This window comes from Apteryx rowi, unplaced genomic scaffold, assembly GCF_003343035.1.
Source record: "Apteryx rowi isolate R43461 unplaced genomic scaffold, aptRow1 scaffold_38, whole genome shotgun sequence".
Classification (NCBI taxonomy): Eukaryota; Metazoa; Chordata; class Aves; order Apterygiformes; family Apterygidae; genus Apteryx; species Apteryx rowi.
Window position 1 is genome coordinate 3,873,803 of NW_020450307.1, and position 25,795 is coordinate 3,899,597.

Here is a 25,795-nt window from a genome sequence, read left to right on the forward strand (position 1 = left end):
GTGCCTGTGGAGAAGAAATGTGTCACCCAGTCCATGACACTCACTGAGTAACTTTCCTGATCCAAATTTCACTGTAAAAGGCCTTTAAAAAAAAGTCTTTAAAAGCAGGATAAGGAACCTCACGTGTTTTCTCTCTTGTCCCCTCTATCTCCATTTCCTGCCATATGAGATTTTAATGCATGATTTTAATAAATTACTTTTTCCAAATTCTTCCCATCATTGCTATGTACAAGGAGTGGGCAAATCTGCTGTAAGTATGAGTTTGGACTAATTTACTTAGCTTTACATTTAGCACCTCATTGTCTCTGTAACATGGATAAGCGCTTGCCATGGAAAAAGCTTGCTGAGATTGGGCTCTGTATGTCTTTGACTATAATTGCATATGCAATCATGAATGCTTACAACAGTGACATGCTGGTCACACTTCGGTAAAATAAACCAGTTGTCTTCCAAAATTAGAAGACAGATCTCTGCCATCATCTGCTTCCCTTTCTTTCATCCAGTTTCAGTAAACCATACCAATCCTGTCTCACTGTYCCCTCCCCTCCTCAGTCTTGTCACTTTGACTTTACAACCAAGGCTGCCTGGGAACTGATATCCTTTTAGAAATGACATTGCAATGGTTTCCAGGGGAGCACTCTGAATGGCTGCTGAAGCAACAATGAAATAAATTCCAAGAGAGACATCCATAGGGATGTGAAGAAAGGACACTGGTGTGGAGACTTTCAAACTAGAAAACGGAAAGCAAAAACCTAACAGAGGCACAAATGGATATGAAGGGATATATGAAAGGAAAGCAAATAAACAAAAAACCCCACACCACTATTTAAAGGTTGCCTCCAGGGCCCTTCTGTTAAGAACTCCCTTGTGCATTTCCATGTAGCATCCACAGAGACTGCTTGCATTGCAGAGGCCAGACAAGCTCTTCCAGTTGCTCCTGTGAAGACAGCACTTCACATAGAGAAAATGGCTGATAAATTAAACAGACCTCCAGCTGCAGTGAACAGACTTAACATGAATTGTGAAGATGTCCCTCACCTCCCTTGAATCACTGGGGAGTCTTCCAAGTAAGAAGCCCTGCCTAAGAGGATACCTTCTGAGGTAGGAAGGTCTTGTTTCTCTAGAACAGGTTCATCCCTATCCCAGAGGACATAACAGCTGGCAGAGAGCAGATAGAACCTTTCTTTAAAATACTAAGACTTCCTTAAAATTCTTTAAAATACAATCACTATGACAACGGCCCTCCCTGAAAAGCCATAGCATTGGCCCCTCGCTATCAATTCAACGTGGAAAAAAAATGATAGATTTTCTCTTTACAGTGTTTTGAGATCTACTGATAGAAAACACTATCAAAACTAGGCAGTCATGACCAGTGAATCATTTTAGTCTAGCTGTTCTTAGAGATTCAGAGACACACAGCTTACTACCAAATCTCCACATTATTGTATTGCCAATCAAAACCATTTAGGATAACAGACAACACATGCAGTATATGCTTTCCCCCACAGAAGACAAAGGCTTTATCCAGAAGTGCCCTCTTTTCTTGTAAAGTAACCAGTGATGCTCACCATTTAATATTATGTACACTGTAATAACATTATGTGTACATGCATGTGTAGAAAGAGCTTCTCCTAGAGGTTAGTCACAAGCTGTAGGTGACTAGTTTAGCTATGTGATTCTAAAGAGAACATAATTCAGAGAAATATTCACATTCCTTATAGATGCACACACACCCCTTCTATACAAACACTGGTATATGCACATTCTGTCCTCTCCTGGTGCCTAAGAATATTTAAAGCTTTTCTGCACCCGGTTATTTTTACCTCTGTGTATATACAGTGTGTACATCCCAAGAACCTCCAAGGAACACAGAATTTGGGGGAGGGCTCCCCCACATACATTCCCCTGTTCTGCACAGACAACCTTTGCTCATTCTGGCCAAATCCCATTTATAGACCTTTTGTTTCTTGAATTGCCTAAAGCCAAATGATCCCTCTGCTCTGCAGCTTGCCAGCACGAGATGCTCAGCCCCAGGGCTTTTCCATCCCACAAACAGAACCAAACACATTTGCTCCCCTGCAGTAATAAACCTGGACTTGCTCTTGGGTCATATCAGCAAGCAAGGTCCTACAGGCACACCTTGCTCCCCCTGGAAAAAGTGCCCTCTAAACTTTCTCCCCAAGCGGAACCCGCCCTGCAGGGATTTCTTCTTACCAGGAGGTATTCAAGCCTGCCAAAAATCTTCATGCTGCCAGCTGCAAGGGAAGTTCTGCTGCTCTTGCCTAGAGAGCAGGGAGCAGCTCTGTGTCCTCTTTTCTCTGTTCGCTCTCTAGAGTAGCATCTCTGCTAAGCACCGTGGGCTGGCAGGGAAGGAGGGATTTCTTTTTCAGCCCCTTCTCCTTTACCCCTCCTACTCCTTTTTGGGTAACTGTAAGCTCTGCTGTTGGCTCCTGTCAAAGCAGGGGATACTAGGGAAAGGAAGCCTGCTGCCTCTGGGGACCACCTGCTTGCCCCCTCCTCATGCCTCCTATTCACAGGAAATCAGCCTAGAGCAAGGGCTAATTATCATACAGCTGGCACAGAGGGACAGAAGGGAGTGGGAGAAGCCAGACAACGCAAAGCAAAGTTGACAGGAGGATGCTCAGCCAGTACACCCTGACCTTAACAGAGTCAGGCCTGTCTGCCTTTAGCAGGGTCTGCTTCCCCTGGCTTCTTGGAGCAGAGCCACACTTTGGCCAGTAATTTGACCCCTGCTCCAATACAGACACAGAATTAAGGGTGCTGAAGTGCCATATGGCCCCTAGTTTCTCATTTACCAGCTAGACTAAATGAGGCAGAGCGCTCTGCCTTGGCACTCCATCCTCCTCCCTTCCCATGCAATCAGGGCCCAGAAGCACAAGTGCTTCCTCCACTCCTCTGGAGTAGGTATGAAGCTGCAAAGGAACTCATATATAGCTCTGTATTCTTTCCACTTTCAGAGAGACTGGCCTACCAGTTTTGATGAAGTGGATGGGTTCAGGGAGGTCAGGATCTGGGAGGGAGGACTAGTTTAAATGTTACCTTTTCCCTTCTCATGATGAGTTGAAAACGCTTCCTGGGCCCATGTGTTCCAGTGGTGAGCCCTCCAGAATTTTTTCGTAAGTGGGCCAACCTACAACAGCCTCTGTGTGCATCCATCTGAAGCAACTGAGCCCATCCACAAGAAAACATATAAACTCATTCCATGTGTGGTTTAAGGCACAGTTTAGTTCAAAATACTACAGGAGAAGTGTGGAAAGCACCAAAACTCTGTGTCCCTCAGCCTCTGCACAAATATATTCCATACTACAGTCCTTTCAGACATGCATCTCATGCACACAGTCAGAAGAGACACCCTATCCTTCACAATAACGTTCTCTTCTTTCTTTGCCCAACAGGCAATAGAGCTCAGAAATATTTATTGTAGCCGATAAAAATTCAGGCTCTTCCCTCTCTCTTGCCGATTTTATTGGCACACTTTTTGTAAAAGTAAGCATTATTTTAATATGAAGTGTGAAGCCACAAATGGAGTCCCTTCAGGTTTTGCAGCTGAGAAGATGGGGGGGGCAGTGGTTAAAATAGTAACAGCTTGAAATGATAGCTGCCCTAGGAATCTACACAACTGGTGGGAGATTTCCCTTGAGAGAGTATGGGGAAAGGAAGGGACGGAAGGAAGGCAAGTGAATTTCAGCACCACAGAACATGACTAAGATTAACATTGAGGTTTCTCCCCTACCAAAGTTCTTTTAATTAAAACAATAATGAAGCAAAATGCCACAGACCACTTCCTTATGAACAGGGCTCTTAGAGGGCTGCCTTCCATGCCTCACAATACTGCTCAAGACAATTCAACTAGCAAGGCACTATCAACAGAATTTGCTCCCCCACCCCAAGCACACTTCAAAACAAAAACCTATTATTTCAAATGGGATTCTCTCCCTTTTTGTCATGCCTCAACAGGCTGTTTGGGAAGACACTGTGGTGAGGATAAAAGATACTTTTGTCACTCTTCTCCACAGTTGAATGCAACCAGACCTCCAAACTTTGCAAGATACTAGAGGATATCTCTGAGTTTGGCTGGGCTCAGCATGAAGACACACATTCAAATACATGCTGTGTTTCCTTTGAAGATTTCCAGATGCTCACCTGGTGCAGCGCATCATGCTCCATTGTTATGAGAGGAGCTACACTGACTCAGACTAGCTGAGGAGCAGTCTGATAACACATATCTAGGAAGGAAGCTTTTGAGCGTAAACTGGAATAGGGACATTCAGTTCTCTCACAAGCCTATGCACACAGGTAGCCACAGGAGAAGCTAGGTCTGTGCATATGGATCCTGATGAAGGATAACTGTTCATTCTGCCTCTTGGAGCCTGAGCCCTGCTTCATTTGTCCAGTCAGCAAAGCCATGTAGTGTGAAGAGGTTTAACTGAAATACATTGCACTAGAGAGAGCCTCCGTGTTTCCTCAAATGAAGTCATCACTCCAGTAGAGTTCCCCAGGGGACTGATGGTTCACAAATGGATTTTCCAACCCTCAGGACACTTAACCAAAGGGAGAGTATGCACAGGCCAATTCACAGCAAATGTCTGTCATGAGCTTTCAAATTATGTTACATTTCCATTTCATGAGATATGACATTTTTGAGAGAGAGCAGGGACACTCAGTTTTCTCATGTGGAGAAAWGTCAGTTCACACAAATGCCTGCCAGACATGGACTCCTCAGTGAGTCCTGCTCATGGCTTGGGTCCTGAATGTCTTTATTTTGGCTCTCAGAAATCCCCTCTTATTGTGCCACAGTGCATGGCAATGTTCTGGAAAATGCAAAAGCAGAGGATGGCAGGGGAAACTCGGGTCAACAGGTTTGCTTTTGAAGGCAGGACTTCAAGTAAAGATCCAAAGCAGCAAAGCACTAGTTCTGAGAAATGAAGAAGGAAATATATGTGGGTACTCACCTGCAGGAGGGTCTGCAAGGGCAGGTGAGCAGTCCATGAAAAAGAGAAAGAAAAGAAAAAAATTTAGTTGTTTTCTACAAAGCTCAGACATGGAATGATCCCCAAATGAAGGGTCCAGAAAAGCAGAGGTCATGTTAACCAAAGCTGCCTCCCTACTGAAGGCTCAAACTTGTCTGATAGTAAATCTTATCATCTTGCCTGGCTATGGTGGCTATTCCCAATTACTGCAGGCTTATAGCGCGTGCACACACACACACACACACACACACACAGAGTTACCACAGTTCAGCTGACAATAGCTTGTTCAGGCATTGTAGCTCTATTGCTTGGGACCCCATGCACCTTCCCCAGCTGGCTCAGGGCTGTAGCCATGTCACATCACCTTAAGCAAGGGTCATCCAGACTGCAGTTTGGAGCAGATTTGCACAAAAGAAGTTCACTGCAGTGTGCTTCTCCCTCAGTGGCAGTACTGAGCCCTGTCTTCTCATGACATGTTAACATAACTCAGTGCAGTGTGAGCTGCCTGTGAATGAAGAAAAGGCCCTGCAGCAAACCCTGCCTCTGGGGACCAAAGAAGTGCATCCATTCATCTGTCTGCTAGGTGATTTAACAGAGGCTCTGGCCATCTGGCTAGGCTGGGCACTCAGGCATGCTGCCATGCTGCTGCCTTACCACAGGGGAAGGCAGTGAGAGGCAGGAAGCCTGACTGGACAKATGTGTGAGCAGAGAGAAGTGTCAGAAGGGACATGCTAGTATTGCAGCAGCTGGAGATCATGGGGTTTGCTACACATAAGCCAGCTTGCTCAGCCAGGGGAAGGATGAGAGACAATAGAGGAGAGAAGAGGAGAAAGGGTGGGAGAGAAATGCAGGGATCGCAGCTGCCCTAGCCTTTCTCCAAACCAAAAGCAGCTCTGCTATGCAGTCAAGTTGTTTTCATAGGATGGTTACAAACAACTACATCCACTGCTTTATCTCAGAACCATTCACAGATGTGAACCATTTAGATCTCCCCATATCCTCAGGAGCAAAGAGGGAGACAGCATACAGGGAAGACTTACCAGAGAGAGTGAGGTCAGTGGCAAACAACTGGGAAAACAACCCAGACACCCTGATCCATGGGGTCCTCCCTGTGTCCCTCTCCCTTGTGTACTGGCATATGTTAGTAGCTGAATACCCTGCATTTGATCAAACCTACTTGCCAGCTAGACTCTAGGACAGCACTGCACGTGGCTATGGTCTGTACAGCATTTAACCAAGCCACCACCAGGTTATTATATCTATCTCGGTAACTTCTATTGCTTCAAGCTGTGAAGGACTTCCCCAGCAAGGCTCCTCATCAGATGGTAGAGTTGCCACTCCCATGCTGATGGAGAGAAGTGCTGCTTGCACAAACTGCAGCCCCGGGACTCACCCTCTGCTGTATCAGCGCRTGCTTGTGCTCCATCTCCCTCTTCTCCACTGCAGAGTCAATCACCAGCTGGTCCAGCTAAGGAAAGGGAGAAGAACATCAGGCAGAAAAGCCAGGAAGGAGGTTTATGAGCCACTGTCCATCTCTGCTTCCCTGTTCTGGGATTATASCAGCCATTCCTAACAGTGTAAGACCCCACCAGAAGGGAAAAGGGCCATAGTGAAGCTGCATTCAGGTGAACACTGAGAGTAACCATAGCTTCTGGCTGCCACCCCAATAGTGCTGCATGGCTCACCTGACAAGTGCAGGGCTTAATGTAATGCTCTGATCACTCCCTGATTACCAAGTATGGTAGCTGAATAGGAATGAGGAGGCCCYTTCAGGGTGAAGGAGTGCAGAAGAAAGAACAGATAGATGAAATTAATTGTCTTTCCCATCCCCTCACCTCTGTAGCTAGTTTCTTCATGTAGGGATCCAGTTCATGGAGAAGACTGTAGCCCTGCTGAAAAAACGTGTACTGAGCATGCATGAAGGACAGCATCTGGGGAGGGAAATAAAAGCAAGGTCAGAACAGGCTCTGGGACAACTAAGTGTGAAAGGCACTTTATCTCTTATTTCTAAGCACGCCCCCTCAAGGCACAGCTCTACCCTATCCTTTCCCAGAACAACCTATCCATTCACTGCCTCTCCCTCTTCTCTCTCCTTTCTTCCTCCCACAAATCTTTCTGCACTGTCAGGTAATCCTGTTATGAGTACAAAGCACTAAGAACATCAGTGTCCTTCAACCCTGAAAGTCCTCTCTGTTTCTGGCCTGTGGAGTGTCTTACTGGTCCTCCATGCTCCCCTCTTGTTAGCATGTCTGCATCCCCCAGAGAAGTCCCCAACAGAGTCTCCAGGGAGACTGAGAAATCAGCATGTGGACCCATGCAACCTGAAATAGAAAAGGCTGCCTTTAATAAGTCACTGAAGCTAGCCACAGGAAACAGAGCACCCTTACCGCATCCAGTATTTCAAACTTCTTCTTGGCCTGCAGAACGTTGATCTGTGAAGGGATCAAGACAAGACTCTCAGCACCAGCAAGCAATCCAGCACAGAGATCTGCACGTGAACAACTTGTAGCAATATCCCTATCAGCCAACCACAGACTGTTCAGAGAGACAGTTCCAGAAAGCTAGTTTCTGGAAAGCTAGTTCTGGCAAGTTCCATACGAAAAAAAAAAAAGAGGGAAACAGCACAGATGCATTTTATGAGCTAGACTCCTACCGATTAAGGTTGCTGCTAGATGTATGTCTGTAAATAGGCTGACAAGGAGTGGCCCCAGAGTACAGTTTGGTATCACACGAAGGAGATGTTTAATCTATCAAGTCACTGCTTTGGTTTCTCTTAGCAGGCTGAGAGGTGCCAGAGTGCAGTGCCATGGTTTTTTTCAGTAATCCTAGTGCAGTCAGCCAGAAAATTGCAGTACCTGTGCTGGGCTTGTGTTCTCAGTGTGCATGCCCTCTGCACACCCATTTTGCTTGCTGCCCCACAGACCTTCACATCTCTTCCACACAGCAGCAGCAGTCATGCAGGATACCCTGTGCAACCTCTGATGCATCTGGGCTCCTGGGACAGAAGAAGGGGCCTTCAGGCACATTCAAGTTTCTCTCTCTGCCCAGCCCTTCCCCTGGCTGGGGAAGCACTGCAGAACCATCTTGTGACAGCATTAGGGCATTGCTTTGGGAATGAACCCTGCTTCTGGTAGAGGACTAGTCTGCAGCATTCACTACGAGGATAGGAAAGCTCTACCATTCCTAAGGTCTACCAGCAGGTGCTTAGCAGAGTGGTTGTAAAAGTTACCTTTGACACCTCACAGTTCAGTACCTGGATATTTGACCAGGAAAGTCCCACCTAGAATCCCTACCATAAAACACTGGGCACGATGCAACTGGGTACTATGGTCTTTTTCTCCCCCGTGTTGTCCTACAGCACTGGTGAAGTGAGTCTACCAGCCTTTCACTCCTAGTCCCTCCCCAGGGCAACTGCACAGTTACAGCACATTTTGGAGTGAAAAGCAACCTTTACCCTGAAAGAACAGCAGGACAGGAATAACCCAGGATTACAAAGTATGTTGGAAAAACCATAAAGGTAGTATTGGTTTTCAATGTTCATCACTCTACTAATGAGACTCCAGCCACCAAAATCTCTTGGAAAAGAAGATAAAACTTTTGCAAAGCTCCTCGACTGGGGATAAGGGCAAACTCTGCAAGACCTAGTACATTTCTCTGATCCTGGGCCAAGCATCTGGAAGTGAAAAATATCCTTGAGATTTTAAAATAATAAAAAACTAAATGTAAGAAGCTGAGAACCAACCCAGAGAGTAACACTTCAAAATTAAAAAATGAATAGCACAGTTACATAGCAGCTTTCCCATGGGTCCCAAAAGCCATACTGAGAAGTCTTACAAGTGCTGCAATTAGCACTAAAAAGACTGTCAAATGTAGCAGAAAGTTTATATGGGGCTTCAGTTGTCATTGTCATGAACAATATATTACCATGACAGACAAAATAGGTCCCASTGTGTTAATAAGTCATTTATAAATGCTGCATCAATTCACTCATAGTAACTGAACCTAAAACTGGGTGAAAGTTACCAAAGCACAGCCTTTTGGCTTCTGTCAGAGCTCTGCTTGGCACAGTATCCATGAGCATGTCAGAATCAGCCTCTTAACTCTGTACCAGATAAACCTGGTCATCAGCTCCAGCAACACAGAGGGAGACACAAAGGAGCTCAGCTCAGAGACCTCTAGCCTCTTAGCTCCCACCTTTGCACACCCACTATACTATGTAAAGAAAGGACTGGATCTAGTCACCCTGCTTTATACCAATGGACAATTTCACTCCACAGCAGTAACTCCTGGCCATTTATAGCCATAAACCAGCCAGTATAATAATGGAAATATCCTAAATTACAGGGAAAAGTCATGCCCTGAGCATTGGTTTTCTGGGTCCTCATCCCTTCAGCTCTCTTCAAGGTATGCAAATATTCCTAAAAGCAAAGTTCCACCATGCCAATTTCGGGCCTGTGGAAAAAGCTGAAGATGAAGATAAGTTCTGCAAGGTGGGAAAGAAGCAACAGGTCAAAAAACAGGGGCTGTCTCTCTGGAGGTTGGGTGGAAAATGGAGGATGCTGGCATGAAGATTTTCTGCATCTAGCATCTGTTTGAGGATTATTGGGACTTCTGTGCTAGAACAATGGCCTCCACAGCCAATTCCTCCACAGCTAATTCCAGGACTTGCTTTTTGCTCTGAGCCAAGTCCTCCTTCTTCCCCAGGAATCTGGAATGGGATTTGTAATGAGAGATCTTAGTTTGGTGCAATTAGGATATAGTTTTAGTTCATTACATAGGAATGCCCTTCAGTTGTCTGGGCATTCAGGATCAGGAAAAAAGGCCTCTTTTCAAATGTTGAAGAACAAAATTATAACCTTCCTCCTTATGTCCTTAATTAGATACCAAGAGATCCCTGGACAAGTTCATGTCTGAACATGTCTATGCTTTTCAGAACTGATGGATTTAGATTGGTACCTTGCAGTGGGCTAACAGAGATACCTCCCCAACTTTGAATCCGTGCATTAAAGGAATTCTTCCTTTTTGTCAGTAGGAGAAAAGGAATTTGACAAAGAAGCTTCCCATACTGTGACCTTGACAGCAAATACAGTTTTATTCAACTCTGAATCCTAGAAGCCAAAAATGTGCTATCCCCCAGGAGTAGCAAAGGCATGCATGATTTACACTTTAAAGGGACAGCACTGCCTTTCCATCCACAACTGATCTGCAGCAAGCCAGARGATGTGATATCAGAAACTGTCTCATGATCAGACAGAACATGTTGGCAGATGGTTTCAGGGATTGACAGCTAGTGGAGACACACACGGATCAATATTAGCACTGAATTTGTCCACTTAATGCACCTAGTGGCTGGAAGGAGAGACCTGAAGTCAGGTAACAAAGCCTATGAATTAATCAAAGAAATGTCTTTGACTAGGAAAAAAGTCACTCTGGGGGCAGTTTATGAGTGTTTCTGCAGGAAATCTCCCATTAAGAAGAGTGATTCAGTCAAAGGCAATGTGTTTCATTTCTATTACAGAAAAGTGATTGAGACATTTCCCTTTTCAGCTACACTGTAGCATCTCTAGGAAGGGGAATACATGTCACAGAAATACRGAGTCACAATACACAGGGTTATGCAAAGGCATAAACATATGTGAGCACACATTTCCACACAGACTCATAGCATAGTACAGGTTAGACAGGACCTTCAGAAGTTATCTAGTCCAATTGCCTGCTCAAAGCAGGGCTGACTTCAAAGTCAGATGAAATTGCTCAGTTGTCCAGTTGAGTTTGAAAACCTCCAAAGACAGATTACACAACCTTTTTGGGCCCTTGCTCCAGTGTGCACCACTCACTGTGAAAACTTTTTTCTTTATATTCAACTGGAATTTCAACACATGCATGTACACAGGTATGCACCATGCTCATACATATATGTATGTACATACATATACATCAATGCACATGCATATCTGCACATGCACACACACACATCTCCATATGGAGTTTCGGGCATGAACATAAGTATGCAAAAAAGGTTGCTTACAAGTGTCCCTATGTGCACACAGATCTAAAAATCTGCCCTTAAGGACAAGTTCAACATGTAGGAGCAGACAGTGATTCAGAGGGCACAGAGGCAGAGAGCACTTGGCAGTGCTGTGCTYGGTCCCTCCTTTTGATTAATTTCATAACCCTGTTTTGCAAGCCCCTCTGGGAAGATATAAAGATCAAAGCTGCCCAGAGTTTCAGGAAGAACCTCCTCTCTCTTATAATCACTTATACCATGATCCTGCGACTATTCCAAGCAAACACAACCAGCTACACAACTCWCATCCCCACCTGTGAAACCCGTCTCAACCCAGCACATCCTACTCTTTTATATAGACAGGCTGAATTAAGCCAAAGGCAGCTCCAAGCATCCTAGGACCTACTGCAGACCAGAGCTTTGCCAAGCCATCTGTGGGTTTGTACCAGTGCAATTACCAGTGTGCGGAACTTCAGCAAACCTTGGTGGTTTCAGGCTCTCTCACATACCAGTCCCAAGGACTCCCCACCACAGGGGGCAGAGGGCCAAGTGCCCAATGAGTTAACAATCCACTGCCCTCTTGAACCTAGCTGTAAATGTCCACTTGCACCCACTCACCCCTGAACTTCATTCTCTTCTGTGGATTATTTAGCACTTTGCCTTTGCTCTCTTGTTCTGTACTGGGAGGTGAAGCTAGAGCTGGCGGCTCGAACACCAACCTGTAACACATAGTCTAGGGCCAGATGCCGGAAACACTTTCTGGTGATGGTCAGGGTGCCTGTTGCCTCCTCTACTTCATGGGGCTTGTGCCGAGGCGCCTGGGCATTCTTCACCAGTGAAATCTCCATGTCTTCTCGCACCTTGTCAAACTGCTTCTTGGTTTCCTTGAACTTCCGCACATCACTGGAACCCAAAGAAGTAGAGATGGTGGGAACCATTGTTACAGAGCAGTCAGAACATCACTGATAAGAGCAGAGGAGGGAGAGATGGAGCCAGGTGCACTATGATCCCTCAGAGAACCTGCTCCAGATGTCACTGATATCCTAACTCTGACCCTACCAAGCTCCACTGTGTCCAGCTGGACTGACTCCAGACCAACTCTAGACAGTCTTTCTTTAGAGGCAGTTGGCAAGGAAAGACACTGCCCCCACTGCACTGCAGGCATATATACTGCCTTGAAAGCCCTAAGAAAATTCTCCAAGGATTGCATCCAAAAAAACAGGCAAGACCACATCCAGCCCCAATGGCAGTCCATGACTGCCCTCAGAACAACAAGTGGAACATTTCTGAGCCGGCCTGTAAAAACATATACTTACATTTCACCCTGTGAACAGAGTGAAACTAGGTGCTTCTCAAATTTAGGATAGGGCATTCAGCCTCAATTATAAATTGTTATACTTTACAAAGTAGTTAGAAACTGTCAGCAAATAAGCAGCATCCACTTATGCTTTGCCCTAGGGCAGATGAAGCTCTTTAGCTGAGCATGACAACAATCAGACTGTAAAAGCTAACTTTGCCCTGTGGCAAACAGCCTGAAGTTACATACACTAACGTATGGACCAGCCCCTGGCCCAGAGACTTTCCCGTGGGCAGGTACAGCAAGGTTAAATGAAAATAGATGTGATCAGATTACAGTCCTGGTAGATGTTGCTTCTTCACACTGCCAATGCACAGGGCTGCTGGGTGACATGAACCATCCAGCTCCATTCACAGGAAGATAAGGACGTTGGTCACTTTTTGCATTTCTCGGGTCACTCGCAGCTCAGGGGTGTGAGGATTTCACATAGCTTTCAGTCCAGCTTTGTGGGGAACAGCTTCCTCATCTCTACATATCCCCAGTGGAAAGGAGCAGGAGTCTGAAGGCATGTGGTACTTCTGGGAATTCAAAGCTAGCTCTAAGCCAGGCTGCAGTAGCATGACTATAACCCCAAATCTTAGCAAATAAAACCTTCCTACACAGAAAGATCAGTGGCCTAGTGCTGTGCTAAGGCAGTCACAGAGTATTTGCTTACTGACAGCATGAGCAGAGCAAGCTCACCTCTGCTCAGTGTGTACCACATAAGTATACCAGGCAGAGACCTTCAGGGCTTGGGAATGGGGAGGACTGGTTAGAGGCTGAACATAGCTCTGTCAGATATGTATGAAACACCATGTAGGGCATAGTTGCYGATGTTCTTTTGTTCCCACTCTTAGTCAGGAAGTTGCAGATGTGGCCCCAGGTAGATTATTCAAAAGGGTGCTAAGCATAGAAATTGTTTCCCAACCAAGAGTAACAGCAATGCAAAGATCAAAGCACCAAGGCATGAAAGAGYGGGGGTTGAGCAGTACAAGTGCAAAAAAGAATAAATCAAAGGTGCTGGAAGGATGACAGGCCTAAAATGAATGTGAAATTCCCCCTCCAACTGCCAGGACTCAAGCAGATTAAATCTGAGCTCATCAGAGAAATGATTAGAGAGAAGGTGGGTGTAGAGCGTGCGCTAGGCAGGAAGAGGGGGATGAGGAATAGGGTAGGGAAGGGGTCAGCTAGGGACTCCCTCACACCAAACCACACACAGCTGCTGAGGGATTCACAGTCAATTACCAGTTCCCACAGCAACCAGCTCCGGCTTAGCTGAAGGCCTCAGTTGCCTCTCTGACCTATATTCAGCTGATTTGGGATCTCATGCTGCACTAGGTACCTGCCCTGGGGAAAAGCGGCACGCAGAGGAAGCGTGTTAGTGCAGAGATGACAGGAACAGCCTACAAAGGCAGCAAAGAAGCTGTTCTCCCATCTTCACTGAAGGGACAGATCAAGCTGAGCTAGATTTGATCAAAGGTACAGACTGTCCCCATCCAACTGACTTCCTGAGTCTGGTTCTTCTCCACCTCAGGCCTACCATGTTAAAGTTAACATCCTTTTGCAGCTCTCTGCATTGCCCACACTGGGGCATTGTAGCCCTGCTTTCCGTTAGCAAAGAACTCGGAACTAGCATGCAAGTTCCCAGCTAAAGGCATGAGTATTCTCCAGATATTTCAAAGCATCACAGCATAGTGACAATTAGCTGCTTCCTCCACACAAAGAAGGGCCCTCCTGTAAGCAAGGCTCATCTTCCAAACATAAGCTCAGGTTACTCTAAAAGAGCAGGGCTGCTGTGATTTTGAGTGACTAAGTGTGCCATGCAGGAAGGTAAGAATGCAATGATTTTGCTGGACCCCAAAGTCATTTGGCAGGAAAGTTCCTCCCTTCTGCAAGCATGCACTGGTTTAAATCACTGAGCAAATTCTGCATCTAATGTAAGGTGTCAGCAGCATCCAAACTGGCCTCAGCTCAAAAGGCTTTACAGACACTGCAGAGCTGGCCCTGCTCTGCATAGACCTGAACTCTGGGATGTGTTTGATTTCTAGATGCAGTGAAAGGAGGCAGAGATAGGCCCTGCAGATGAAACTTATCAGACTTTGGGATGATGCTCAGATCTGAAAGTTTGCCTCATGTCCAAATTTAAGTATGAGCTGGGAAAAGGATGAAGATATCTGGTTGACTACAGATCAACCAAATGATAGAGTAGCAAGATGACAGCAACAGCCATTACACGAACCAGACCCTTGCCTCTGCCCTTCAGTGTCTCTTTTGCCCCAAGCAGAGCCTTGTGTAGTTATGTGGAGGCTGCAGTTGTTTTCAGTGCAGACAGGGGCAACAGAGGTTCAAGAAGATGAAAACCAGGCTGAAAAGACAAGTACTCACTCTTTCACAAAATTGTGCAGTTGCTGTCGGACTGACCTCTGAGCCTGGTCAAACAGGATCTAAAAGAAAAGACAGAGAACTTCAAATATGTTTGCAATATGGAAACATTTAGGAGTCAGAAAATCCATTACTGCTCTCTAGAACCTTAAGTGCAAGGAACTCAGCATTACTCCAGGGCTTGTCAGTGCCCGTTGTCTGATGCTGTCACAATGGATTAAACTTTTCCATCTCTGCAGTACTACCTTACTAGTGCAGAGTTCCCACACTGCAGCTCCCACAGCCCATGCCAGAGCACTGAAAATCCCCAAGAGGCCTATGCTGCTGACCTACTTTCATAAAGTGAGTGCTTGTAGGAGCAGTTGCCTTCACAGCCCGTTTCAAATTCCATCTCACCTGAGTCTTGAGTTTCTCATTTTGCCAGAGAAGGGCACTATCCCTGCAACACTACACCACTTGGGGAAGGAGACTGGAACAATCTCTGAAGGTACATTGCAGCCAGCCCCACTATTTCAAAATATTTCTGTAAACCCCAACCCCTTATACTGGGCAGGTGGAGAGTCTCTGGAAACAACCCTCATCACACAAGGCACACTGAGGAACATGGGAGAGAGGTTCAACTTTCAGTGTCAAAACAAGTCCTGATTTTTTTTACTAAGCATATGGTATAAAGAGTGAGTTCCTACCAAACATTTCAACTTTACTCGCCCGTCCGTCCCTCACAAAAAAAAAAAAAGTTCCAAACCCATTTCTGCATACCCTTTGTCTGTCTCATCTCTAGTTCTCCCTGTCTTCCTTTGAGACATGTCCCCCCTCTCCCCTCTGCCAAATACCACAACAGCAGTGCTCATTTCCCTCCCATCCCTCTCTCTGATGAGCATGATTATGAATAACTCCACATTTCAGACATGTCTTGGGATGACAAAGCCCTTCAGCTAACTGGGGCCAGATGGAAAGAGGCTCCCAGGCCACAGGGACTGCAGTTGAAAGGGCAGATCATGCCAGTGGTATACAGAGAGGTCTTCAGCCAGGCTGCAGCAAGCAAGCAGGGCCCGCAAAGAATGGGCACAGACCCCATTTCATTCCACTACCAGAAGCACAAGGTCTAGGCATTGGCCCAAAACTTAATGATGCCCTGAAACAACACAGTGCTGAGGTCTGACACCACCACAGCTGTTTGGCATGAGTAGCTCTGGTTCATTTGCTCCAATTTAATCCTGCGTCTTAAGCTACTGATTTAACCCAAAGAGGTCCTGGAAATACAACTGATAACTTTATCTTTCTTCCTGGGCATGTAGTCACCAGGAACAACATTTCCCAATCCACTGTTTGGCCTTGCTTTCTCTCCTCAACTTACTAATGCCTTTTCAGGGGAGGATGCCTGAGCCCACAGAGTAAGTTCAAAGGGCTGTTCACAGCCAGGGAGTGCAATGCTAGCACAGGACTCTGGAAGGCACCTTGGCTCAGCAAGGGGACTGTTTTAACCCACCAGAGGACTTTGTACAAACAGCTTTTTCCAGTTTGCTCTTCTTCCTTCCTCTTTGTAGCAAGCTTGGATTTCCAGTGGGAGGCTTTTGGACCACATCCCTTGACATCCCTCCCAAATCTCTCTCCTTTCCTTGTCTAACCATCTTCCTTGCTTCACTGCACAGCTCAGGTAAGACCCAGAAGTGGTGAGCACCTCTGAGTCTCCTGGCTTTTTTCCAAGAGGATGGAGCAGTCACCTTATATCAGACCACTCACAGTGCAACAGAGCTGGCATTTCCTAAAGCAACAGCTTGCTTTGAGGATAAGAGCAGTCTGGGATTTCAAAAAAGCACCACCATGTTCTTAGCACCAGACCCAATGCCTTCCATCCCTCACAGACATTGGGAGGATGGTTCTGTCCATCTTCATTCTATGGTTTGAGAAGCTGACTTAAACAGTTTCCCTTGGGGAAGCATTTTTTCCCTTGTCTACCTACTGGAGCATGATGTGCATTCCCAGCTTGAACAGCATGTGGTCCACCGCACCAAGATCTTGGCAGACATTGCAGAGATCTAACAAGTGAYGTGAACTCTGGGGCAACACAAAGGCAAAAGCTTTAACCTTCCCATGCCCCACAATAATCCACTGGCAAATGGACTCATACAGACAGGGATGCCCTCCCTAGCCTGACATCTCCCAAGCRGAGAGAAGCGAGTCATGCTCTTGACACTGCACAAGTGTACTCATCCAAACAAAGCACAAAGCACCATGGGTAGAAGGTTTCAACAGCAGCATTGGCTGCAGAGCCTCAGACACATTCATTATGTGTATCGCTGCAGTCAAAAGACAAAGAAAGAAGAGTGCCAAGACTAGCTGAATACAAACCACAAATGGCCTCTAAATATGAACAGATGCAAAGGAAAGGGGAAAAGAAGATGACCCCAAGACCACCCAGCTTTGTGGCTTTACCGCTTTAGATTACTTGCTGCTCTTGGCATTCATCTGCCTTCCCAGCACTCCTTGCAACTGCAACTATTTCCATGGAACAGCTCCCCTAGTGATGTTTGGGCATTGACAATGCTTTCCTCTGCCCATGATGCTGTGCAGGGATAGACAAACAGCAAGACGACTGTCTGGTTTCCACCTGTACCTACATCTGGAGAGTTTCCACCATTGGTTTCCAYCAGGATAACACATTCGCTTAAGATCAGGGAAAGGAGGGGACACTTCACYGTGTTGTACTCAGGACTGCGAACAAGTACCCTTGGAAACTCCAGGGGATGAATGGATTCCAGGGTATCTAMAGTCAAACCACAGAGCTAAGAGATGGCATCTCTCAGCTTGATAAATAGCACAGACCAGGGCTACCCATAGCTACTTTGTGAATGGGAGYAGTGGGATYGAAAGGGCTGCACAGTCAYGAAGGCTGTCCCCTATTGTGTGATGGTAAGTGGGTATCACAATAAGCAGTACTCATGTGGGRCACCTACATCCACCTTACCATCCATGCCTGGAAAATCTGCTCCCAGCCAGTGTCCTAGGGCATTGCACTAAAAGAAACAAGCAGGATTCTATCAACACTCTGGACAGGACAAACTGGTTCAAGACAAACTGAGCAAAGTCCCAGACCAGGCAGACCAGGCAGACCACTCTGGCAGGAAAATACTGCTCTTATCCTTCTGTGGTAGCCAAAGCGGCTCAGCACACTGGTGTTTGGCTAGGAAAAGGGCAGTTGCCTCCAACAGGGCAAACGAAGCATTTATACAAGGTCCCTGCTTGTAACAGAGAGGCTCCCATCAGGGCTCTTCCAGTCCTATATGCAACGTTTTTCTTSTGCCGCAGGATGGTTTCAGACCGAATCCAAAAGACAAGAGCTTGTAGACTGCTCATTACTGAATCCATTTTCTAAGAGGGAACTGAACTCTTCTGGTGATCATAAAATAGTATTCCTGTGCCCATGAATGCATCTCATCGCTTCATGTTTTTATTGTAATTTTATCTGAAAAGGAGATCTGCACACATAAAGAAAAGCCACTTACATATACACATCCTGCTCTGTCAATGCTCCTCTCTTCTACCCTGCCCCTGTTATCCATGCACTGAGACCCACACCACTATGATAACATCCTTCTTTCCAGGCTACACTGATTCATTCAATGGAAGCCTGGGGCAGGGATCATCAAGTTGTTTGTAAAGGGATACCAGACAATGAACATGCTTTTCCTGCCAACAACAACTCTGCTGAGAAACATGCTTCAATACCAGCTCTTCTCTTATTGCTTCTTGATTAATTTTGCCAGGCAAGATCACCAGGGAAGCATTTGAGTGGGTCCTCCATTCAATTTACAAAGCAAAATAAGTGGAGTTTTAAGAACTAGAGTTTCAAACACAAAATTGTTCCCTGGCTTACTCTCCTTTCCCAGACATGCTTGGAACAAATCATTTGGGTTAAGATTTTCCAGACCAAATATCACCCCACCCTCTCTTAGCTTCCAGCAAGCCAAGAAGTCCAGCCTATGACTCACATCCGTACTTGAGGAGGGTCAGCATGAAAGAGGGAGCGAACACAGCTTTCGCCCAACAGCAGCAAAGGGCTGGATCCTACATTTCACTTCCTCAGTATAAGCTCCTCAGGCAACTGSATACAATTCAAAACTGGATTTGACAGGGAACGGAAAAATTTCTTGTCCCCATGAAATCAGAGAGTTCAGTGGACCAGGATTCTGTTCCTGGTACTGCAAACCTAACTCAAGACACAAAACATCAGACATGCTATGACATTCCCACCTTACTCCCTGCTGAGCCTGCAAGAGAAGGGGGCTCCCACCAGGCTCCAAGGCAAAGCAGGAGCTAAAGCAAAATGAGACTGCATACCTGTGGACTGTTTCACTCATCACCTACATGCACATAGTTCTGAAGTGGGACATCACAGCTGCACATGGGGACAGTGATTGACTAGAGATGAATATCAGGCTGAGATATTCATGGTGGCAATTGTCAGGGAGCAGGCAAGGGCCAGACAGCCAGGAGCCTTAGCAGTCAAGTTACACTATCCCCACACAAGGTGCGCAGGACAGGTCCAGAGTTGTTACCAAGGTTCAACCAAGAGTCCAGCTTATCAGGCAAGTTCACAGCAATGAGGCAGGTTTAAGGCCAAGCCAGGAATTCAGTCTACAGTTCAGGGTCAGGTCCAGGTATTGCCTAGTAGGTTGATTGTGTCAAAGCAGATCTGGAGTCAAATTGGGAAAAAATAAATAAATAAATAAATAAATAAATAAATATCAGTCCACACATCAGGGCCTGGATCAACAGGGTCCCCAGCCAGGCAGAGGCATAGCTGTGGCTGATTTGGAGACCAGCACTTCTACAGCATAGTTCCAGATAGACTAAAAGCCCAGGGCTGAGCTTAAATAGGCTCTTGGGCCCATGGACAGAGGGTGTGGGTGGAGGTCCCAGGTGAGGCTGGTCAGGGCTGTTAAGGCCTATTTGTGCACTCAGGGCCCTGACAGCGATATCCCAAGATGAGATCAAGATCATTGAGAGAATCAGCTATTCTCCTGCAAAATTTGGCCCCAGATGATTAGACGGAGGGTGTGGAGCTTCCTTTGCAGCTGCTTCACATAAGGACAAATGCAGCCCTCCCTTYCCCAGCGCTGCTGATTCAACATCCTAACAAAAGTGGTTATAAGCTAGCATGAATAACATCTGTGCACTTATCCCCCTTATGGCCAGTCCAGAGGCCTCATTCTCATTGAGACCAACATGCCCAGAARGAGTCTGAGGACTGGTTTTATGTTTCATTTTAATGAGGGTTGGGTGTCTGGTGGCCTGGGAGTCAGAGCCTGATCATTTTATCTGGTCTTGGGAATCCTGGCCAGTCAGCAGTTTCTGAAACTGGGGGACTGCAACATGTATGTGTGCAAGGGAGAAGCAGCTACAGCCAGACTAGCAAAGTTTATTAGGTGAGGTACAGAGCTGCCCAAATGTGCTTTTATTGGCTATCGCTGAACATCTGACAGGGAATAAAAGTGACCTCCCCGAGCCTGTAGAAGTTGGTCTTCCATAATCTAWACGACAGCCTTTCCTGCCAGACAGCAGCATCTGGGTTGGATCTTGCTCCTACCAGCTCTGGTTGGAATCAGAACAAAAGAAAAAGAATCGCATGCTATGCTGCTGGGAGAATGCCTTGTTCCCCAAAGAGGGCCCATTCAGCTGAAAAGCCTGCTTGTACTGATAAAACGTGTCACTGTTAGTACTACAGTTGCCTTGGCAGTCTGTCCTGGCCTYTCCACCTCTTTCTCTTCTTTTCAACTACCTATCCTACTGAAGAGCTGCAAGGAGCTTTTGCATCTCTGTCTCTGTCCCAGCTGAGTCAGGGTGTGGCTGACAGAGCTTTGGAAAGAGGAYGGAAATATCACTGCAGCTGTTCCAGTGCCAAAATAAAATTTAACAATGACAGCATATGCTACATTTTTCCCTGATTTCATATTCCTACAGTTTACTTCCCTGCCAGTGCAGCTTCTATCAGCTGAATGTAGCAACTTAACTGGCAGGAGGGCCAAGCAGAATTTGAGCATCCCCTTTCTGGCAGGGGATGCTTAAATGCCTGTTATTCCTGTCTGGCTATATGATTTGGTCCTAAATTGCTTGAGTAATGGCACATCAGATAAATGCCACCCATGAGTAGCATTCCATCCATGATACCTTGGCAATTCAGCTCACCTGAGAGTCTATGCCCTGGAAAACAAACCAAAAACACTCCTTACATTAAACCTGTAGGATGTCAACATAGTCTGAGTCTAACCTCTAAACCAAGCTTTTCTCATGAAAAGCTCAAGAGCCCTGGTTTATGCTTCAGTTCAAATGACATTTGTTCCTGCCCCTCACATATTATTGAAGCTGCTTCCCCCTTCCTAGATTCTCAGTGGAAAGCAGATACTCTAAGATATTGTAGAAACTTAGAAAACGCCAGATTTTCTGAACCCAAGAATCCAGCACTGAGTTCTTGTGTTAACTGCTAGACTGGTACTCAATTTCAAGGGGTRGCAGGACATTAAAATCTTTTGGACTAGTGTAATGTCATTGCATAAGGACATGGTGGCAAACACCGTGAAGCCATAAGATGACAAAAAGCATCTCTCCTTGTCAGATGGCAATTCTGCATCCACAAATGATATCCCTTGCTGGAGTAGCTTCATGCACCTGGCCCCTTCTTAAGTACTGTCAGAAAATATATGTGGTCCACCCAACCCTGCAGAGAATAGGCAGCTTGGGGCATTCTCATGTTTCACTTGTTTCTTCCTTCCCTCTGAACTCCACCACTACCCTCCACCCATGACATCTGCCATCTGCCTCACTGACTCATCGCAGTTTGTGTGGCTTTTCTTCCTGTCAGCAGGAAACATTTCCTGGCTCACTCAGCACAGCTAACTCTCCTCTGCAAGCTGCTATGGCTCCTGCTGGAGGAGTCCCGTGATGCAGCTACAGTGATTTGGGGCAGACAGTGAACCTCAGGGCTTGATGTACCTCAGTGCAGCRCTGTCTGGAGCAGTACTGATGAGGGCAATGTTAATGCTAAGACTTCTGAGATGGAAAATACCTGGTGCTGCTGAAGACACGCTTAAGGGACTCAGCCAGAGTAATCTCATCACAACAGAACTTTTACTTGAATCCTTTTGCTTTTCTTATCTTTGTGATCAAATAGAGAGAGGGGACTGCACAGGAATGAGCCAAGAAAAGTGCAGATAAGGATGCTGGAAAGCAAGTAGGTAGGCAGACTGCAGAACCCTGCAGGCAGGTGAATGAAAGGAGGTCTTTAAAGCAGGGAGCTGATTGGGGATTTTCTGTATTTTGATTTTTTAATGACTTTTATTAAGTGAAAAAAGTTGTTTTTTTCCCCCTAAGTATTTCCCTCCCCCCTTTTTTTAACCTGCTCCGGTAGCAAGACTAACCCCCTACCCCACCCTCAGATTCCATGTCTTAAACTGTTTACATAACCATTTCCAGACAATTCTTATACAACAATGGGCCATGTAAGTAAAATCACTCCCATATCTCATCCCTTTGATATTAATACTGCTTTGGAATGTGGAATGCTAACACAAAATGCTTTAAGACACTTTTGCAATGTCTTGAAATTTCCCAAGAGGGTTCATGGAATGAGACTGCTCTTGTGAATGAAAATTTCACTGGAAGTCTCTCTTTGATGAGAATATTTCCATGGGTCCATGCACTCCTGGCACTGATTCCCTCAGTAAATCTATCTAATAGGTTCTGGTGACTCAAGCCCTCCCCCTGGGTTTGGGTTGCCACTAGAAATTYCCTGAGTCAAGCAAGTCCAGCTAGTTTCCAGGGAAATCCAGAGAATATCTCCCTTCTCCACAGGCCACAGAAGGCTGCCTTGAGTAGAAAAGACACCACAAAAACTCCCAGGTAAAGAAAGAGAAAAGAAATCAATGGCATCACTAGAGTCCCAAGTCTCAGGAGCTTGGGAATTTTTCACTGTAAACGTGCAGATAACCCTCAGGAAGGAAATGCACCTGCAGAAGGAAGGCAAAACAACACCCAAAGAGACCTGTCTTAGTTCCTTTCTRACCCCAGGTGCTTTCACTCCAAGCATGTGAATAGGATGTCTTCCAGTCTCTCCAGATCACCAGCCCACAGCCTCCTGGACCTTCCTCCATGTAAGCATTAATTGTTTATTAATAACCTCATGCCATCCCACTGTTTATTGACGACCTCACACCATCCCATTTCATAACCCATTTAATGTCCCCAGAGAAAGCCCTTCAGACAAGGGTGCCTTGATGTGCACATGTGATAAGGTTGTGCTGCAGATCCTGATATTTCCTTTCAGAGCATGTGTAGGGCAACAGGCTGATGGGGAAACTACCTCCTGCTTTTTGGCAGAGCCATGGATTCACTGCCTCTTGCCCTTGCAAAACCTTTCCCTTTTCCTTCCTTAGCTGTTTGGAAGTGGATGAGGACAGCTTTTAACTACCCATATGTTGTACACCTCTTGATCTGGGTAGCTAGACAGCACCAAGAGGCTGGCATGGAGCATAGCCAGTTGCATCTGCTTTAAAAGACTATGGAGAGGATTACCATGCCTCCACACAGACTGATAAGTTAAGTGGTTCCACTAGAARGATCAGTTCTTAAAGGCAGTGCAGTGAACTCAGACCCAATCAGAAGTTTTTGGGGAACAAAATCTACCTCAAGTCTAGAGTTTTTTTGCAGTCTTTTGCAATGGRCTGAAAAAAATACATATGAGCTTCTGCACTGCTGTAATTCCAAATGCCATTGCATAGCCTCATTACTATAAGTCCAGTCCAGTAAGAACTGACAGTGACTTTATGCTCTTTTAGCTATAGGCACACTTTGTTAAACTCACATAGTTAATTACATTCATCAGATTCTGGAAAAAGGGGGAAAGGTTGTTTTCCCACAGGTCTGGTAGATTGCTAATAGCTTTGAACCTGTTTTGATTTTAGGGAGGGTGTTTTGTATTTGGGGGAGGAAGGAAGCAAGCAAGCAAACAAGCAAGCAAGCAGGGTTTGATGTTGACAGCACAGCATCTGTTTCTAGATGAGCAAGYAGCATTTCCAGCACAGAACAACTTGGCAAGCCACAGTCAAAATTAATTCACTCCAGTGTGGTATGCGGAGAGGAGAAGGCATCATGGGGGAGACTTCAGGCCCTTGAGCAAAATTCCAGTTCATGCCACTCAGGCTCAGGTGAAACAAAATGGTTCATCTCTGGCGAGCTGTGCAGGAAGGTTGCTGCAGGGCTCTGGCATCCCAGTCTGCCACCCACTGCTCGAAAGTCTCACAGAGGTAGCTAGGAGCTTGCTCCCTGCCATGCACCATGCATCCCTAACCAGAGCAGGGAATTTTGATGAGGTGACATGACACAGCATCCTTCAGGCAGCTCAGCTGCATCCTGTGCTGCAAAGACAGTACTTGCCAGAGAATTGACAGGGGAGTTTCTACAAAATGTTAGCTCATTTTGTGTTGAGGCAAAGGCTCCTGCTAGGGAGAGGAGTGATGAAACAGAACAGCACTAATAATGTGGCAGACCATAACATTTCTTGGAGGGAAGTGCCCTGGGATATTAGCATGAGCAAAGATTTCAAGACACAGCTCTAAAGTGTTTACACTGTGAGGGGAAGACCCCTCACTCACCCAGAATCTCTGGAATAAGGAATTTCTCAGGAATAAAAGTTCACTTTCTCTCAGAGGTAGGAAGTACAGGTTATGATTGCAAAGATGTCCAAGTGCCTCAGTTTGAGTCCAGTGGTACTTGGAGAACTAAATACCTCTGTGACTCTGCACCTCTGCCCTCCCTGAGTTTGGTAAAGAGCCAATCACCCTAAACACTGTACTTAGTACAGTAGAAATAGCTGATTCTTCTCACTTCTTACTGAATGTGACAATTGCAGGACTCCCAGACTCATAAGGGAAAGGTGGGGCATTTTGCTCTTGTAACATGGGGAGGAGTCACAGTCATTGCTCAACAGAGGGTGGGAAATACTTTACCATGGTATTTTCCTAGCAGGTACTGAAGTTTTGGGAGGGGTATGTCTGAGGTTGGGGACCCTTATTCCTYAGAGATCTACCATAGCATTAGTACAACTGAAAATCAGATCACTGGATTGTCATTACAAGAGAAGAGTACAGGATCTCAGCAGTCCTACGCACTGCCATGATCATTAGGAGAGGGAAATGACAGGCCCCTAATGTGAAATGCAGTATTCATCCAGACACAGTACAGCTAYCAAGAGAAATTCATGCACAGCATCCTGCCTTGAATCTGACCCCAAGGTGACATGGCAGCCAGCAGGACCTTTGGGTTTTCTGCTGATCCTGGTACTTACAACTCCAACTGCAGTGATGCCTCAAGAGGTAAGCATTATAAGACCAGGAGGAAGCAGCACATCCAGGTTCTATTTCAAACCACTAAGCACAGGTTTCTGAACAGACTATACTGGCAAGCCAGTTGTCTAAGGCTATTTTTCTTAGGGCACCCAGTGAAATCAGCCTCCCAGTTCTACAGCTGGCATGTTACAGAAACAATTTCTCTGGGTGTCCTAGGACAGTGCCATTCTCCACCTCACTAATGAAAACAAGCACCACCAGTTGGAGTCATTAGTTCCTTGATCTCTTACATAATCATCATTGCCTACAACAATTTGTCTGATTTGTTTTACCTTCTTTGTTATCCCCAACAAAATGTTGCCAAACAAGCAACGCCAAGCAGTCAAAATGACCAGCCTTCAGCAATTCCTAGTTCCCTCATCTTTCAAGGCAATGCAAGTTGGGACATTCACAACTACCTTAGGTATATAACACCCGAAGCCTTTTTACGTAGTCAATGGGGAGAGACAGTCTGCTCCAGAGCACAGTTCAGAGAAGGAACCCAGAGAAGGAGCCATGAATCCTCTGAGCCAGCACAAGCTAGCACTGCAGTCAGTTTCCTGTGTTTGTGTGGCTGCTTTGTGAAATGGCTATTAATGAACCTAGCTAAAAAAATGGCAAATTTACACAGACCAGTGCCCTCTGCAGCTGCACGACCCCATGGGCCAGTACTAGGAATGGGTGCTGGAAAAACTTG

At 45.9% G+C, this 25,795-nt stretch overlaps 1 protein-coding gene across 1 annotated transcript in view; it reads right to left on the bottom strand.

Moving 5' to 3' along the window:
- Positions 1–25,795, bottom strand: part of ACAP3 (ArfGAP with coiled-coil, ankyrin repeat and PH domains 3) — a 73,336-nt gene that overhangs the window by 30,951 nt on the left and 16,590 nt on the right. Inside the window, exons 5-10 of the mRNA XM_026074143.1 lie at positions 14,720–14,778; positions 11,718–11,901; positions 7,379–7,423; positions 6,827–6,922; positions 6,385–6,459; positions 4,974–4,985 (exon numbers count right to left, since the gene is read on the bottom strand). Of these exons, the coding sequence (XP_025929928.1) occupies positions 4,974–4,985; positions 6,385–6,459; positions 6,827–6,922; positions 7,379–7,423; positions 11,718–11,901; positions 14,720–14,778 (471 nt within the window). The remainder of the gene's footprint in view (positions 1–4,973; positions 4,986–6,384; positions 6,460–6,826; positions 6,923–7,378; positions 7,424–11,717; positions 11,902–14,719; positions 14,779–25,795) is intronic.